Source organism: Pongo abelii, chromosome 1 (genome assembly GCF_028885655.2).
Source record: "Pongo abelii isolate AG06213 chromosome 1, NHGRI_mPonAbe1-v2.0_pri, whole genome shotgun sequence".
Classification (NCBI taxonomy): domain Eukaryota; kingdom Metazoa; phylum Chordata; class Mammalia; order Primates; family Hominidae; genus Pongo; species Pongo abelii.
This window is the reverse complement of record NC_071985.2, coordinates 169342006-169360290: the sequence shown is the minus strand read 5'-3', so window position 1 is coordinate 169360290 and position 18285 is coordinate 169342006. Positions and strand designations below refer to the sequence as shown.

The following is an 18285-nucleotide window of genomic DNA, read 5'->3' as shown; positions in this document are numbered from 1 at the left end:
TACCTCTTTTACTTTTTTAAACAGGAAAAGCCTTTTCTAACACCCCCCACTGCAGCTTTTTTTTTTTTTTTGGAGATGGAGTCTTGCTGTGTTGCCCAGGCTACAGTGCAGTGACGCTATATCTGCTCACTGCAACCTCCACCTCTCAGGCTCCAGTAATTCTCATGCCTCAGCCTCCTGAGTAGCAGGGATTACAGGTGCGCCACCACACCAGGCTAATATTTTGTATTTTTTTGTAGAGATGGAGTTTCACCACGTTGGCCAGGATGGTCTCGAACTCCTGATCTCAAGCAATTCACTTACCTTGGCCTCTCAAAGTGTTGGGATTACAGGCATGAGCAACCGTGCCAGGCCATTTCCAACCTTTTCTTTGGAAACTTGTGTGCTATAGCTAAACTGAAGGAATCTGGGATGATTTGATGATGGTCCTTACCCAGGTCTGGACTGGTAGGTCTAGGTCCTAGTTTTGGCTCTGGCCAGCTTTGGGCGAGGCAGTTTCATCCTCCTGAGTCCCACATTTCTCCTGTATAAAATGTTGAGGGGGGTGTACTAGTTAATTTCCAAAGCCCTTTCCAGGTCTCACATTCCTTATGTCTATGATTCTGTGATTAAGTTCCTGGAAGGTTAAGTACTGATAAAAGTGCCATTAAGTTCTGTATACTCAGCACTAGCAGCTGTCTGTTACCTAAGATACCTGGGCCTAGGAGTTATAGGGTGGGGGCTGGGGGCAGGGTGGGTGGATGAGAAAGGCTCCTTGTCTGACAACTGTGTGTATTGACTGTAGACAACAGAGGACTGCCCAGCACTGTGCAGTGTAACTGAGTATCCTCTGATTTCTGGGCTGTGATATACTAAGACTGACCATCAAAGACTGTTTCCCAACAAGAGAACCTTGTGCAGTGAGTTCCTCAGGCAAGAAGCGAGATAATTGGGACAGGATTGAATAGATCTCAGGCAGAGAAACTTGGGGGACAGATCAATGTAGGTAATGAACTGGTTGACCCAAGGCCTCTCTGTCTATCATTTTTTGACCTCAGGTCAGAGCGATAGAAAGGGGGAAAACTACCAACACAGCTCCTGCCATGAAGTCCTGGAGAAGAATAAGTGACTGTTTGTCCTGCATGGGTTAGTCATTCACCTGCCTGAAGGCACAGGGCTGGTAGTCTGGAGTCCATGACCTGCTAGGACATACTTTGGGCTGCATTTTTTCCCCCTTCTAATGCCTCAGCTCTCAGGGATCCGCTTTTCCTGGTGCCAAGGAGTATGGATGAAATTTTGTCCCTCCTCCATGCACCCCTATAAAACAAATATGATGAGAAATTAATATTTTCCAAATGGTGACCTAACCTTTGTTCATTAATTGAGCTCCTATTGCATTCCAGGTACTATTAGAGGCCAGCAAGATACCTAGATGATTGAGACAGAGTCCTTGCCCTCCATGAAGTGACTGTTCATTTTAAAACCCTAAAGCTGGGTTCTTAGAGGCTACTGCAACAGCAACAACCCCCGAGTGAGTGCTTATCATGTGCCAGGCTCTGGTTACAGGCTTTAACTCTGTCAGTGGAAACAGCCTGAGTGCTGGCTTGGCTGCCCCATGTCTGTGTGACTGTGGGCAAGTCATTTACTTTCTCTTTGAGTTTCAATTTCTAAAACTGTAATATAGGGATAATATATGTAAAACAGCTAAGAAGTATATACTTTTAATGACTCTTTTTAGTGTCAACGGAGGATTTGTGAGCAAATGCATATAAAACACAAGGCAAACAGGAGGTATTTAGTAAGTGGCCACGTGATTACTGATAGACTATGGGCTTCTTCCTGTTCCTCCAGAGCAAGACTGACAGGTGTCCTATTACCCTTGCATCTTCAGAGCCTAGAGCACAGCCCTGAAAACAGCAGGTGCTCACCACTTTTTATGATCAAAGACAGTCTCTACAGGGAAAGTCAAATCATTATGGGTATTTATGAATTACAAAATCCATAAAGTTAAACCAGGAGAAATGGACAAAAACACACTCATTGTAGAGGTCTTTAATGATCCCTTGGTTCATGGCAGAGCAGCTAGACAAAAAACAAACAAACAAACAAAAAAACACGCAAAGATTCAGAAGGCCTGAAAAAAATAATGAATATAAAGAAGATAAATCGATACAGTATTCTATCTTCACATTCGGAAGACAGAAACACCTTTCAAAAAACCATGGGACATTGATAAAAATAACCACAGATAATCCTCAATAAATCTTGCCAGGAGGCAGTACGGATGACATTGAATTCAGTGAAACTACAAATTAAAGACAAAAAGGCGAAGTATAAATTACTTGTGTAAGAACTCTCTCAACTCTTGGGTCCAAGAAGAAAGCAAAAGGGAAATTGTATGATAGCAATAAATGTGCCATTACCCAGAGTCACACAGCTAACAGTGACAGAGCTGAGGCTGCTAGAACCTGGGTCTGCTGTCGTCCAGCCACGAACTAGCTTGAGATCCCGGATAAGTCTCTCTGAGCCTCGGTTTCCCCTTCTGTCAAGTCGCCTCGAAGGTCCCCCGGGCTCGGTTCGGTGGCGAGTTTGAGGCGTGTGGGGGAGGGGAGGGGAGGGAGCGTGCCCGAGACGCGGGAGCCGCGACCGCTTTCTGCGAAGTCAGGGAGGGTGCGGGCGTTGAGGGGCGGCAGCAGAGGGCGCTGGGTCGCCAGCCTGGGCCGCGTCTCCCATTGGTCAGGGCTGGGGCGCTGGGCTGGAGAGTTGGTGGAAAGTGACAAGTTGAGCGAGAGAGGGAGCGTGGAGACCGGGAGCAGCCGCCACCGCCGCCGCCGAGGGAGCCCCGGGACGGCAGCCCCTGGGCGCAGGGTGCGCTGTTCTCGCAGTCCGAGCCAGGGCGACTCACGCCCACTGGTGCGACCCGGACAGCCTGGGACTGACCCGCCGGCCCAGGCGAGGCTGCAGCCAGAGGGCTGGGAAGGGATCGCGCTCGCGGCATCCAGAGGCGGCCAGGCGGAGGCGAGGGAGCAGGTTAGAGGGACAAAGAGCTTTGCAGACGTCCCCGGTGTCCTGCGAGCGCCAGCGGCCGGGACGAGGCGGCCGGGAGCCCGGGAAGAGCCCGTGGATGTTCTGCGTGCGGCCTGGGAGCCGCCGCCGCCGCCGCCGCCGCCGCGAGAGGAGGAATGCACCGGCCGCGCCGCCGCGGGACGCGCCCGCCGCTCCTGGCGCTGCTGGCCGCGCTGCTGCTGGCCGCCGCACGCGGGGCTGCTGCCCAAGGTAAGAGGCGCCCGCCGGCCCCCGCCCGCCCCGACCCCCTGACCCATGGCCACTCTTCCGTCGTCCAGCCGGGCGCGGGACACGCAGGAAGCGCCGCGCTGGCTCCGGGGCGCGTCCGGCCACCCGCCACGGGGCTCGCCGGCGCCGCCAGGCCAGGGTTTGCCCCGGAGCCCCGCGGCGGGCCGGGGCGCGCCCAGGGACTCGTTCCTCGGCGCGCAGCAGCGGTTGTCAGCGCTGACAGGAAGCGTGGAGGGGTTTGGGGGTCCTGGGGGTGATCGGGGCACTTTTGTGCAGGGCGTCCCCCCTTGTCTCCCTGGACCTCTAGCGCGCCCCAGCCGGTGTTCAGGCAAGTCTATCCTGCCCCCAGGTTGCGAGCCGGCCCGGAAGGCGCGGTCCAGGAGGGAGTTTAGATTTTCAGTGGTGCCCGCCAGAGCCCAGGCGGCTCGCGGATCGACGCAAACAAAAGCCCTGTCCTCCTGGGGCTCTGGCGGCCTCGCATCGCCACCGCCTCTGGCCCTCCGGCCCTCCGGCCCTCCCGAGGGTCACCATAGAGGCCAAAACTTGTGCGCCGCTGCAGCCGCTGCCACTTTGTGCAAAATGTGCTGTCAGAGGCGGTCTGCGGCTCCAAAGTGCTTTGGGTGTGCACGCGCGCGCGCGCGCGTATGTGTGTGCGTGTTACAAACAAGAGGGGGGAAAAGCCATCTAATGCATATTTGATTTTGGTAATCTCCAAAGACAATCCCAACAGTTAGAGAAAGACTTCACCGCAAGCCCGAGCGTCTTAGTTCGCTGCGGGAAGCTGGGGTCCTTGCTGCGTCTGAGCCCGTACACAATGAGAGGGAAGAGCCCGGCTGAGCCTGTGGAGACAACCGATTCATTCTTTGGAGGTTGGAGGGGAAAAGTTGATTAAAGTCTCCGGGGTCTCGGGCCTCACTTTTAACATGCATCCCTTGAGGGGGTGAGGAGCCTTTGGATTCTGCCCTCCCCCACTCCCAGCCCTAAACCTGAGCGGATAAATAGATCTCCGCTCTTTTATCATGCATCTTTCATTTTTAAGTTAGCACTGTGTTTAGGAAAAGAAAAAGCTCTGCGCTACTTAGCAGTTGAGAGGAAGATGTATTCACTACATAGACTACGAATACAGAATTAGTTTTTACTAAAAGTTAGCTGACTTTCTTGGTAGAAAACACACTCTGGAAGGAAGTTGTGTGTAAATTTTGATTTCTTAGAGATGGTTTTTGGAAGCTAGAGTAGCATTTTCTGAGGATGATTTCTGAAACGGATCCTATAATGTGGTCGTGCTAATCTGGAAGCTCCTGGGGGTAAATAGATCTCCTAATTGTAATTAAGATGTACATCAGCAGGGAGTGCACCTTCCTGATGAAAAATCCTAATGAAATGTAAACAGCTTGGTCACATAGATGTTTTGCTTGGTGATGCCAAACATCTGGCCCTGCGCCACAACACCTAGGTGAAAAGTAAAAATGGGCCATGCTGCCTACGTAATGTAAACATCCTTTTCAAGTTGGGTTGCCCAGCAAATTGAGGTGGAGATAAGCAGGGTGATTTTAACTAAGGTGGGACTCCTGGCTTGGGGCTTTGATTAATTCAGTTATTGCCTCTGTGGACTCCTTTACTTTGTACTTCACCTTTCAACAATGGTTGCTTTTAGATCATAGCCCCTTGTGGGGGTGGGGGTCACTTGCCTTTAAATAAATGTCCCTGCATTGATTTTGCTCACTGTAAACACCCTTCTTATCAGCAGCCACCCCAATTCTGTCTCCTTTAACTGTTTACAGCCTTTTAGAATTGTTTAAAAAAGGTATTGCCTATTCCATTGTAGCAAGACGAGCCGCAGACAAAACTCCTCAGACACCGAGTGAGCAATTCCTGTCCCTTTTAAGGGCTCAAAACTCCAAGGGGGTCCGCGTGAGAGGGTCGTGATGGGTACATGACTGGGGGCTGCATGCACTGGTAATCAGAACGAAACAGAACAGGATAGGGATTTTTACATTGTCTTTCCATACAATGTCTGGAATCTATAGATAACATAACCAGTTATGTCAGGGGTCGATCTTTAACTACCAGGCTTAGGTCAGGCAGGCCCAGGCCTGGTTTCGGGTCTGGTTCCTTGGTTTCAGGTCTGGTTCCTAGGCGCCGGGCTATCTGCCTTTAGTTTCGCTTCTCTTTCCTTTTCTGAGTATAAAACAATATAAAACAATATGAGAGGGTCTGTCTGTCTTCTATAATGAGCTCAAATCTGTTATTATTGTCTTATTTGTTGTTTTATAAATCCCTTTCCATTTTGTGAATGTTTGATCTTTTCTCTGGGGTCAGACTTCTGGTAGAACTCACATTTACTTTCTCCTCTTGGACTCAAGATTCCTAAGGTAGCCCAGCCAGTGGCTCAGGAAATCAGCTTAAGGGGAGATATGTTTCATGTATTTATTTAAAAAGATACAAAACGTTTCTCCCATCATTTTTCTATTTTGTTAGCCAGGAGAAGAAAACCTTTAAATTTATTTTTTTCTGGTCTGTCCATTGTTGATTTCTCATCTACCCCCTCCCTATGCAAAGCTCAACTTCTTTAGGAACCTGAAGCTTACCTTATAACTGCACCCAAGCCCAGAGCTTTAGGAACCTACCTGGCCTTTCTCAAAATCTTATAGATTCTGTGGTTTGGCTGCTGGGAGCCAGAGGGAGGTGGCTTGCTACTGTGTTTGCTATCATTTTGTAAACCTTCCGTTGCCATTTAAATAGGTGTTTGTCTGTACTTTTAGAATAGAAGTCTCTTGAAGGCAATAAGACTGTGAGCTTTTCTGGTGAAAACACTGAGAGCCCAAGTCCGCTAGTCCCAACTCTTTAGAGATGCCTGAAAATCCTCCCTGGCTGGCTAGGGGGAGCCTCACCAAGGTGGGATGGGCAAAGGATGTGGTCAAATTGTCTCCTTCAGTTTTGGAAATATTTAATTTCCAATATAGATTCAGCATACATGGTAGGCTGTTTTGCTACTCTGATGCCTGGGATTATCTGCCTGATATTTAGTGAGGGGTCAGCTTTGCCCTATAGCACCCTTTCTCTTCTGTATCGTGAGCACAGGCCCCCAGTTAGGCTTTTGGAAAGTTTCTGAAAGTGTCACTTGCTCTGAAGTTAGTATCAGGGTTTGGCTGGTGGTTTGATGGTGAACATCTACCCCATTTCAAATATTTCTAAAAATTTTACACAGCATCCTATGGAGAATGGAACACTTTGTAAGCTATATGTACTTTGATGTAAATGTATATGTACAGATAGTGTATATATATACACACACATATATAGTAAGTAGTCCATAGATATTTGTTGAATGAATGGAGAATAACTTTTTTGGTTGTATGCAAAATTCTGATATATGCTTTGCTTAGTAAAAATGCAACATGGCATATTTTCAAGGATTTTTCCTTTTCTTGTCCCATCTTCTAGTATGAAAGAAGTGTAGTGTAGCAGAACTTGACAGTAAAGCTAAATGGTTACAACACAGGCTTTGGCATTTAACAGACCTGGATTTGAATCTTTTCTCTGTTGTATAGTGGGTATGCCAGTTAGTTTTCCTGAGCCTTTCAAGAGTGTTATGAGATTGAAGTGAGGTCATGCATGTAAAGTACTGGAGAACAGCACCCAGCCTAGAGGTGAGTGCATGAAATTAATTTGGGGTACATGAAATTAAGGATATGTGAACTCCCAGAAATAATATACACAATTTTATGTGCATTTTTAGGTTCTGTATTTATAGCTATAGCTATAATCTTATTTTCCAAGAAAAGTGTCAACCTCTGAACGATAGGAACTGCTGACTTGGAGTGTTTGATGCCTGAGGCAATGGGTTGTCTTCCTGGGGAGGCTGAAAGGAGTTGCCAGCCAGTTCTAGGCCAGTTCTAGGTGGCCAGTTCTAGGCCTTATCCCAGGTTAACACCATGGAGCCCCCACTTCTCACCTCCCAGTTTCCCTTCCACCAGGCAGGCTGTTAATTGGGCCTGAGAGAAGCTGAAGAATGGTGCCAAGTCCTTGTGACCTCAAGTAAGAAAATATGTCTCTGAATCCAAGCATTCTGAGATGCAATTTGTACAGTTTATTTAACAAACACTTATCTAATCCTTACAATGGGCCAATCACTCTTCTGAGCCTTTTGCAAGTATTAACTCACTGAATCCTCACAACAACCCTATAAGGGAGATGGCATAATTAGCTCATTTTACTGACGGGTAAACTTAGGCACAGAGAGGTTAAGTTACTTTCTTTAGGTTACACTGCTAAAAAGTGGCATTACTGGGCTTATAAGCCCTAACAGTTCATGCTCTTACCTTAATGGCTGTCCTAGACATTCTCTCCTTGTTTAATTCTTACAATTTATATTCTTTTAATGTATGAAACAAAGATGGTATTTCCCAAGGTTTTCCAACAGCAGCAAAAGGAAGCTTGCTTAGCCATAATCTAGAGGTTATAAGAAATTATTGGAGACAGCCAATTTCAATTTTCCTTCCAGTGCTGGAGTTCCCTAAGATGGTCTTGCTGAAACTCAGAGATAGACTGGAAGCACCTTGTTGGATGGCCTGGATCTCTGGTTCTGGAAGAATTACATTTTTGTAATGAGCTTCAACTTTGATGTGGTTTGAGAAGTGTGCTCACCAGTTTTTTCCAACTATCAATGAGCTATATTTTGATGAAGTGACTTTGTATTTGCATCTTGGTGGACAACTGTGGTTGTAGGCTGAGAAGGCGGGGATGTATTAGAGTGCTGTCTAGTGGGACAGCTGGCTTGCCAGCTCAAGTTCCCACTAAGGACTAGACCCTGGCAAATCCAGCCCCAGGTGAGAAACACTCAAGTTTTCAAGGCCTCTTTCTCAAACAGAAGGGCCTTAGCCTGGCTTCACCCATTCCCTGGGGTGTGACGGGAGAAACTGTTCGGTAGACACTCGAAGAGAAAGGAGAGTCTGAGAAAGTTCTCTGGAGTTGAAGGGGGAGGGGATGGGGGCAACTCTTCGAAAATCCTTAACTAAATGCAGCTGCTTGTTACACGGAGACTGACTTGCATGCCAGGAATATCTAAAAAGCTAACGAATACAAAATAAAAATAAACAGCAGTAAAAAGGCTCTCTCTTTGTTGCAGTAAGCTCGGTTGGGGTTTTCAGTTTGTTTAGGAATGGGATAATTGTGGCAGCAGTGAAACGTGGATTAATGTTATGTCATTGGGATGCTACCACCATCTGAACTTTTTCCTTCATCCCCCGCCCCCAGCCACACCCCCCAGAACACCCAGGCATGGACATCCATAGGACCTGAGTCTCATACAGTTGCCCCTGAGTGAATTACATTGGAAGAGGGCAGATAATTTAATGGGATAATCTTGGCAGGGCCAGCAAATTTCACACCTCATCTCTCACTAATAGAAAGGCAGCAGAAGGCTACAACATCCTCAGATGAAAAGGTTGTATAAAAAGGCTCTGCTTAACAGTAACTGTCTGTCCATAAATAAGGTTTTGTAGAGTCTTGATCCAAAAGCTGTTATGAAATACTGATAAGCCAAGCCTCATAATGTTTGGCCTCCTTACATTTCCTTTTCCCGCTTCTCTCCATAGAACCATAGTTGTGTTTTGTTTTTTTTTTTTTAAGAGAGAGAGGGGGGCTAAAAGATCAACAGTCCAAACTTTATTTTTTTCAAGTATTTCTATACAGGATGGACTTCCTTTGATAGCTGTTTAAAGAGGTGGCATGGAGTAATGGAAATAGAATGGGATTTGAGCCTGATAGGGAATGGGGGTTTGAATTGGGGCTTTGTTGCCTTCTTGGGCAAAGTTACCTAACCTTTTGAGCCTCTGTTTTCTTATGTGTAAAATGGGAATAGCAATAATATGTGGCTTACTGGGGGGTTTTGTGAGAATAAAAGTATGTTATGAACCTATAGCACCTAACACAGCACCATGGACTTAGTGAACGTGAAGTATGTTAGCCACCATCATTATCAAGGGCTTACTGAAGAAATTTCAAAATTTGGCTTCAAAACGATGGTCCTGCTGCAAGGTAGCAACCAAGGCTCAGAGAACAGCAAGTTTTACAAGGTTTTAGGACTCCAGAGTGTTTTGTTTTATAGGGAGCATGCAGACACTCTAGATCTGAGCAGTACCCAGGCCAGTGCTGGGGACCTGGATGGAAGGGATTCCACAGTGCAGTTTTGCAAAGCCTTAAAACAAAGGCTTTTTTCAGAACAGCAAGCTCTTTGGGGAAGAGCAACCCCTCCCAGGTGCTTAGTGTAATTCCAGAATCCTAAAATGGGGAATGTTACATTTCAGGGACCTCCACTTGTAATCTGACCGTTTTTAGCTGCAATATCCAAATAATCTTGCTGAGCACAACTTGAAAGAGAAGGATAATGGCCGGAGGAAAGGATCCTGAGGTGCTCTGTTTGCCATTTAAATTTTCTGAGTAGAAGAAAAAAAGTTCATGTTACCCAAAGAGAGAAGAGTAATGAAGTGTGTGGGAAGGGGGAGGGGTGATAAAGAGGACTTCTAAAGACAAAGCAGAGGTTGGGTTTGTTATTTTATTTTTCAACAGTGAAGCTTGTCACTCAGTGTATTTCAACTAACATTTATTATATATTTATCACATGAAAGATACAGTATTTGTGTCCAGGAATAAAGTATTATCTTTGCCCTCAAGGAGAGAGAAGGAGAAAAATTCTCACTTTTTTGAGCACCTGCTATATGCCAGGTATCATTTTTTTAAAGCTATTAAATTTATGCTTCTCAGCACTCCTTGGAGTTTGGACTTCTGATCCTATTTTACAGATAAGAAAATTGAGGCTCAGGAAGGTAAGTATCTCAGCCAAATTCATACAATTATTAAGTTGGGATTTGGGATTTGAATCTAGGTATTTTGACTCTCAGGTGTATGCTCTTTTTGTTATCCTTAAAGTGTGATTGGGGAGACACCAATGAGCAGATGTGTTACTACACACAACTATCTCTCCCACAAGCGAATTACAGGACAGGGTTGTGGAAAAAATGCTGTGGGAACATGGGGAAGAATACATTAATTCTCAGAGGATCAGAGGGTCAGAGGAAGAACAGGAGTGCCTCCTTCGTAGGCTTATTATGAAGAGTCAATGAAATAATTCATGGAACACACTCAGACTGTGCCTAGTGAGTGCTCAGTGAGTGCTCAGTTAGAGGCAGGATTTATCTGCCTCTAAAACCCATGTACTCTTGCTCCCCTGTGCACTTTTTAAACAGACATGTGGTTGTTGGAAGAGTAAGTAACTGTGCAGTCACCAAATGAAAGGGAAGACACCAATACAGTTGCTCTGGTACATTTGCCACCTGCTCTAATCCTGGCTTTTAGGACTGGACTGCTTTGGGTATGGGAGGGGATTTGGATAGGTGTGGGGTTGGAGAGAATCAAGATATCTCATCATGAACTACAGCGCTCCTACAACTCTGGCCAGGATTTACCACCTGCCCTCATTCATTCATTGATCATACATTTTCTATGCACTTACAGTGAACCAAATATTCTGATAGTCTCACTGGAGATATAAAGATGAATAAGGTTAGATCATTGCCTTGGAGGGTTTTTCAAATGGCAGATTTATGGCAGAGATTGCTAGCTGATCACCAAATATGTTTCCATCTCTTCCGGTCACATGACTAAACAACATTTCTCAGCTTTCTCACAGTTAAGTGAAGCCATGTGACTAAATACTAGCCAATTAAATGAAATTGGAGGTAATTTTTGTCACTTGTAGGCTTGACCCATAAAAAACTCCCCAGGCAGAATTGCTATGATCCTTCTTCGGTGGCTTGACAACCTTAGAAGTCATATGTTGAAAGTGTCACAACATGGAAAGAGCCTGAGACTCTCCCTTAATCACTGTATGGTGGAAGCCACACTTGTTTAGGTTTTATATGAACCAAAAACAAGTGTCCATTGTTAAGGCTGAGATTTTGAGGGTTTTTTTTTTGTTTGTTTGTTTTTTTTTGTTACAGCTGCTAATGTTACCTTAACTAACGTGAGGTTGTAAATCAGTGCGTGGTGAGATCAATTTAGTGGGTTAGGACCAGCATTTTTAGATAGAATAAAATAGGAAACCTGGTTTGTGTCTGACCCCTTCATGCAGAGCCTGGGGCTCCATCCAGTAAATTAAACCCCTTCCCAAATAATTTATGGCACACATAGGGTGCCTCTAGCACTGTAGAGAATCTAGAAGAACTAAGGGTGGCCTTTACCCTTGGGGAGTTTACCTCTTAGGGGCAGTAAAATAGGCACTTTATACAGCCAGTGAGTACGGAGTTGGCAATTATATATGCAGAATCCCTAGAAGGGTGGGTCTTTCGGGAGGAAGTGTGATATGATGTGAGCCTTGAAGGAAGGATTGAGAGGGTGTGGGATTGAAGGATGGGAGAGGAGAAGAGGAGTTGGACATTCCACTGCTGGAAAAGGGCTGGAGTTCTACAGCAGCCTGCAGCTGCTCTGGGGGTCTCCATGGACTTGCTGAGACTATCCTGAATTCTTAAACCAGGCCTTCACTGCGGAATGAAGCTGATCTCCAGGGGATGGGAGAGTGAAGAAAGACAGCGTTGAATGAAGCCTGTTGTGTTTTTAGCATATGAAGGGTGGAGGAGAAGAGAGAAGGAAGCAGTTTCACTGGGAGCCTGAAGACTTGTCTTTCTTCCCAAAGGGTATCCCAGGGAGTTAAAAATGTGGTGCATTTCAGGGCTGCTTATCAAAGGTATATGATTGTGTCTTATTCTCTCTAATGCAGCCGTTTTCTCTTATAGTGCAGGCTACTTAATTCTATTCCCCCCTCTTGTCTGCTTGATGAAAATAATAATAGTATACTAATAATTAACACACTGAGCATACTGTGGGCCAAGTACTATTCTAAGTTCTTTAAGCATTTTAACTTGCATAGTCTTCAGGACGACCCTATGAGGTAAGCCAGAGTTCTAGGAGCATTATCGTTCACTATTAGGCATCTTGATTCTCTCCAGCTCCACACCTGTGTGAATCCTCTACCATGCCCAAAGCAGAATCCAGGCTAAAAGCCAGGATAAGGGCAGATGGGAGAAGATACAAGAGCAACTGTCTTGGTGTCTTCCCTTCCATTTGGTAACTACACAACTACTTACTCTTCCAACGACCACATGTCTGTTGAAAAGGTGCACAGCAGAGCAAGAGTATATGGGCTTTAGAAGCAGATTAATCCTGACCAGGTCTTTCACTGGCTGCTGAACACTCCTTGAACACTCACAATGCATGTGGCAGGGTGCTCAGTGTGTTCCATGATATCCCCATTTTCCAGATAAGGAAACTGAGACACAGAGAAGTAAGTAAACTGCCCAAGACCACACAGAGAGTTAAATGGGAAAACTAGGATTTGAACCTGCGTATCCTAAGGCCTGGGTTTTGTTCCTAATCATTATTATGCCAAGCTGCATTGCAGTTTTTTTTTTTTAAACTCTGTCTGATGATTAAATTTCTCTGTAAGATCCCAGCCAAATAGCTGAGTCAAAATAATTATAATTAAATCCTCCATTTGTATAGGGCTTTGCAGCTTACAAAATCATTTTATGTACAGTATTACCTTTAATTTTCCAAAAAATACAGTTAAATAGGATTTATTTCTCTCTCCCTTTTAAAATTAGGCAGGCGAGTTTGGCAGCTCACACAAGGTCACTCTAGCTGTCAGGGCCTGTCTAAAACCCAGCCCCTTTGACTTAGGGCCCATTGAACTTTCTGCTCTAAAGACTACTTTTGTTTGGAATTTGTGCCTCTAATATACTGATATATGACTATTTTCACTACTGTTTCACCAAAAGGTGAATTTGCCTGATTTTCATTTGTTTCATCCACAAAATCTTCAAATAGCTGTTATCTTTAGAAAGAGTTGAAAGGCATTTGTAGATGGGACCTGGCTCTGGGATTTCTGTAACCTAGGAAAATTTACTTGCAAAAAGACAGAGAAGTTATTTAAAAACAGGATTTTCCTAAGTGGTTGGTGATTGTGGCAGGGAGAGGAGCCAGGAAGGGAAGGACTTTGGCATCAGATGGACTAGGCTCACTACTGCTCTGCCAGGTCAGCAAACTACGTAACCTCTGAGACTGGCTTTCCTCACGTGTAAAATGGGAGCCATAATGGCGCCTACCTTGACAGAGGGGGAAGGACCATGGGTAGTGTTTGGCACAGTGTCTGGGCCATAGTTGGTGGTTGGTGTGTGATCAAAGCTATACCTCTGAAGTGAATGGAGAGCAGCAATTCTTCCTTTAAGATTTTTCACAGGATGGGATGGGGCAAAATTGCTAGTTCTCAGCGCCTCGTTAGGCATGATTTTATAATACAGTCATCTCTGACACGGACTTTCTTAGCACCTGGAAATCTTAGGTTATAATTATATTAATGTTTCTCAAGGGCAGGGACTTTCTTATGCTCTGTGAAGGTTAGATATCATAAGGTAAAAATAGAACATGCTGCCTGCAATCCTAGATATCCTTGAAAGGCTCTTATCTGTTCTTCATGGGAAATTGACACCATTTCCGGATGGGTTTAGACAATGTACATGAAAGCAACTTATTCTACTTTTTCTCCATGAGAGAGATTATAGCCTCGCTTCTAGGATTTCACTCCAACTGGGGTGTTTCAAAGTTTTTACATAATTTTCACACCCCCTGGAGAGTATTGGCTATTTTTCTTTTTTCTGCCTGAACTTCCATTGTAGTGATGGACTGTATTAGCCTTTCATATGCCTACCTTAAAGAAGTAATGCTTAACCCAGTCATGACTGTTTTATCTCCTCCCTTCAGAGAACTGTTGTGTGTTGTATGGGGATTTTCAGTCCCAAGATATTGCCTGTTAGAGACCAGTGGTGTGTAGACCACTGAAAACAAGCAGCAACATTTTTTTTGTGTGTGTGAGATGGAGTCTCACTCTGTGGCTCAAGCTGGAGTGCAGTGGTGCGATCTCAGCTCACTGCAACTTCTGCCTCCTGGGTTTTTTAAGCAATTCTGCTGGCTCAGCCTCCCGAGCAGCTTGGATTACAGGCGCCTGCCACTTTGCCCGGCTAATTTTTGTATTTTTAGTAGAGACAGGGTTTCACCATGTTGGCCAGGCTGGTCTTGAACTCCTGACCTCAAGTGGTCTGCCCCGCTCGGCCTCCCAAAGTGCCGGGATTACAGGCGTAAACCACTGCGCCCCGCCTAAGCAGCAACAATTTTCCACGATGTTCTTAATCTACCAGTGATTTAAACCTCTTTTTCTCTGCGCAGCTCATAGCGCTTTGCCCACTCACATCTGGTGTCCCTAAGTCAAAGCATTGAAAACTTTGCCTGTGACAAGATAGTCTTCAGTGGGTTAGAGTCTGCTGTCAGGGCTTCCCAGGAGACACGTGATAACTAATGTCCTTTTTCCCCACTGAGGAAGGGAGGCGCTGAACTGAGCATGTCCAGTCTGTGCTACCCAGCTCATCCATAAGTTGCTGCCTAGGACTGTGCTCCAGGCCCCTGCAAGGAGGAGTTAGTAAAGGTGCAGAGAGAGTCCAGGAGTTAACACTGATTAGTCTCCCTACCTAGAAAGAAAGCACCTGGCACAGGGAATAAAGCATTTTCCCCCTCATGCTGGCTACAACTTGATTTTTTTTTTTTTTTTTTTGAGACGGAGTCTCGCTCTGTCGCCCAGGCTGGGGTGCAGTGGCTCAATCTCGGCTCACTGCAAGCTCCGCCTCCCGGGTTCACGCCGTTCTCCTGCCTCAGCCTCCTCAGTAGCTGGGACTACAGGCGCCCGCCACCACGGCCAGCTAATTTTTTGTATTTTTAGTAGAGACGGGGTTTCACCGTGTTAGCCAGGATGGTCTCGATCTCCTGACTTCGTGATCCGCCCGCCTCGGCCTCCCAAAGTGCTGGGATTACAGGGGTGAGCCACCGCGCCCGGCCTTTTTTTTTTTTTTTTTTAAGGAGCAGTTGTCAGATTTGATGGTTGTGTTGGGGTTAAAACTATATAGACAAGGTGGTCAAAACCTTTTACAAATAATCCTCCCACATCTTTGCCCGAGGGCTTAGGTTTAGCCATCCCAGTATGTGGGTGAAAGTGGCTTCCCCTAGACTCATCAAATACACAGAGCAATTGATCTGAGTGCTGGTGGATGGGAGGGAAGGAAAGGAGGGGCCCAAGAGGCATAGCTCCACCTGCCCGAGGGAGACGTCCTGTGTAAACTAACAAGAAGTCACTGGTGCTTCCATTTGGTTAAATACTGATTTAGCAACTGAAAGGGATGCGGGAGAAATATGGCAATATCCTCTCCTGTAAGAAGTTTACTGTTTTTGTTAGGGAGGCAAGACTGATACACCCCAAACAGTATGGGAATAATGAATTGATCCAAATATCAGTGTCCTGCCCTTGGTTTAGGGCCCTTTGCCTATCTTGAAGCCTCCAGGAATTTCTACCCTCACACCGGCCTACCTCCCTGGCATATCCAGCTCAGACTCTTTCCTCTTTTCATTTCTTCTTGCTGAATTCTTGTTCTTCAGCCTGTATTGCATCCACATCCAGGAAGGCACCCTGGCCTGTTTCAGCCTCTGTCAGTCCTTCTTTTGTGGTCTCACCTTCCACCAGTATTCTCACATAGGCCGTCTAAATCACACCTGGTTATTCTGATTTAGCCCAACACCTTTGCAATAATTGTCACTGTCAAGTATTAAGCATTGACTGTGGACCGAGCACCTGGCAGGCATTTTGTATTTTGTAGTGGAATCGTATTATTTTCTCCCTGTAGAACTATTGCCTTTCTTTCCTTCCTTCCTTCCTTCCTGCTTTCCTTTCCTTCCTTCTCTTCTCTTTTTTTTTTTCTTTTTTGATGGAGTTTCGCTCTTGTTGCCCAAGCTGGAGTGCAATGGTGCGATCTCAGCTCACTACAACCTCCGCCTCCCAGGTTCAAGCAATTCTCCAGCCTCAGCCTCCCGAGTAGCTGGAATTACAGGCACCTGCCACCACTCCTGCCTAATTTTTGTATATTTAGTAGAGATGGGTTTTGCCATGTTGGCCAGGCTGGTCTCAAAATCCTGGCCTCAAGTGATCCACCCACCTTGGCCTCCCAAAGTGTTGGGATTACAGGCATGAGCCACTGCGCCCGGCCTATTGCCCTGCTTTCAATCCCTCATCCGTCACTACCTCCTTCTGGGAAATGCCCCTTCATCAGTTCCAAAAGGAACTGCTTGGCCCACACTAATCATAGTCTTTCGTTGGGATTTAGGGGCAGCCCTTCTGGGATGGGGAAGCTGAGAGATGCCCTTGGTCATGTCTGAGCCCAGGAAAGAAGCTGGTGTGTAGGAGAGAATGACTTCATATCCAGAGCAGGCATTGCTGAGAGGCAGAAGAGGTCTGACAGCCTGCCAATCTCTTTTCCACCTCTCTTGGGTTTCCTTATCTGAGCCAGTAGATGCTGCTTTCATGAGGTTATTGTGTTCCTACAATGCACACAGCCTCACCTCACTAATCCTCATAACAAAATGAAGTGGGTGTTATCTTTTTTTTAAACCTAAGAGGAAGCAGTTTTATTGCTTTTTCTGATGAGAACATTTATATCCATTAAAAGCAAATTCAGAAATGTATAATGAAAACAAATTTCACCCATTATCCTACCATTCAGAGATAACTTCTGATTGTGTTATTTAGACACGTGGATTTATAAAAGGAGGTTATGCTTTTATTTCCAGAAGAAAACTGAGGCTCAGAGATGTTAAGTAACTCCTCTGGGGTCAAAACCAGTGCAAATCACTAAAACATGTTGACTGTCTGTTAAATTCAATGTAATTAAGTGCCACAGGGAGTTACAGGCAGTAGATTTTGTGGATCAAGAATGAGAGAGGCGGCATTGATTGGAATTACTGGGAGGGTTTTCTGAAGGAGGTGGGGCTTCACAGAGTGATCTAATATGTACATTATATGTTATACATATATATTTTAAGGCTTGTTTTATTTTAATGGCTGATCTATATAATCACAGAAGCCAGTATGTACAGACAAAGTGGGAGCTGTTATTTCCTGGTCTCTTCCTCCTTGGACAAGGTCTTGATGATTTCCTCCTTCTTGACCTGGAGGCACTCTTTATGGCGCTTGCATGCTTCCTTGGTCTTAGACCTTTGGGCCTCAACCTGGTTAGCCAGGAGCTTCTTGCGAGCCTTATCTGCCTTCAGCTTGTGGATGTGTTCCATGAAGATCGCTTGTTTTTGAACACATCCCCCTTCACCTTCAGGTACAGTCTGTGATAGATGAGGTGATCAATCTTCTTAGATATGCGGTATCTTCTGAGCAGCCAGCACAGAATCCTCATTCTCCTCATCCACGTGACCTTCTCTGGCATCCGGGCATTGGTTGTACCCTTTGGCTTACCTATGCCCATGTGCCTGCCCTTCCGGTAGGCCAGGGTCTTTTCCTGGCATCGAGCCCGGGAATGTACAGTCATTGGCTTGCGGATCATCAGCCCATCTTTGATCAGCTTCCAGATCTGCTGACGGGAGTTGGCATTGGAGATTTCATTGGTTTCATTGGGGTCCAACCAGACCTTCTCCTTGCCACAGCGGAGGACCCTAGAGGCAAGCCTCTTCTGAAGCCTGAGCATACTCATGGCTGCGACCATAGCAGTGAAAGGTGAGTGATCTAATATTGACTTGATTCCTCCCATTAAGTGGGCTCTGAGTGGGCAAAGCCAGTGAATGGGGACACCTGAGCACTGCCTGCTGTCGGGACTGGGTACTGCCTAAGACAATGATTACTTTTGAGCTTTTCTGAAGTGAAAATAAGTCAATGTGAACATGGCAAAGAGGGACAGAGGAAGAGACATACGGTATCTAGAAGGAAGTTGGCAGGTGACAGGGTGCCGGGAAATTAAGACCTAAAGAAATAGAGTGGAGGAGAAGGAGGATGGGGGCACAACAGTGGACTGTGGTTTTGCATTTGAATCAGGAGGAGGAAAAAACCACCCATCCTTCCTCTTTCCTCTCCTTTTT

General features: G+C 45.8%; 2 protein-coding genes and 1 pseudogene across 3 annotated transcripts in view; 1 reads left to right on the top strand and 2 right to left on the bottom strand.

The window, feature by feature from the left end:
* Positions 1-950: 950 nt before the first annotated feature.
* LOC129059069 (guanylate cyclase-like) lies at positions 951-2977 on the bottom strand. Its single transcript, XM_054554460.1, has 2 exons — positions 2403-2977; positions 951-1296 (listed from the first exon to the last, which is right to left on the bottom strand). The coding sequence occupies exon 1, from the start codon at positions 2975-2977 to the stop codon at positions 2525-2527; it is 453 nt and encodes a 150-aa protein (XP_054410435.1). The 3' UTR covers positions 951-1296; positions 2403-2524.
* ROR1 (receptor tyrosine kinase like orphan receptor 1) overlaps positions 2718-18285 on the top strand; it is a 409096-nt gene continuing 393528 nt past the window's right edge. Inside the window, exon 1 of one of the 2 annotated variants that reach the window (XM_024233924.3) lies at positions 2718-3255. In XM_024233924.3, coding sequence (XP_024089692.1) covers positions 3162-3255 — 94 coding nt within the window. In that variant the 5' untranslated portion in view covers positions 2718-3161. The remainder of the gene's footprint in view (positions 3256-18285) is intronic. The other variant, XM_054554395.2, reaches the window with a different exon arrangement.
* On the bottom strand, positions 17314-17904 carry LOC112129419 (large ribosomal subunit protein eL19-like; annotated as a pseudogene).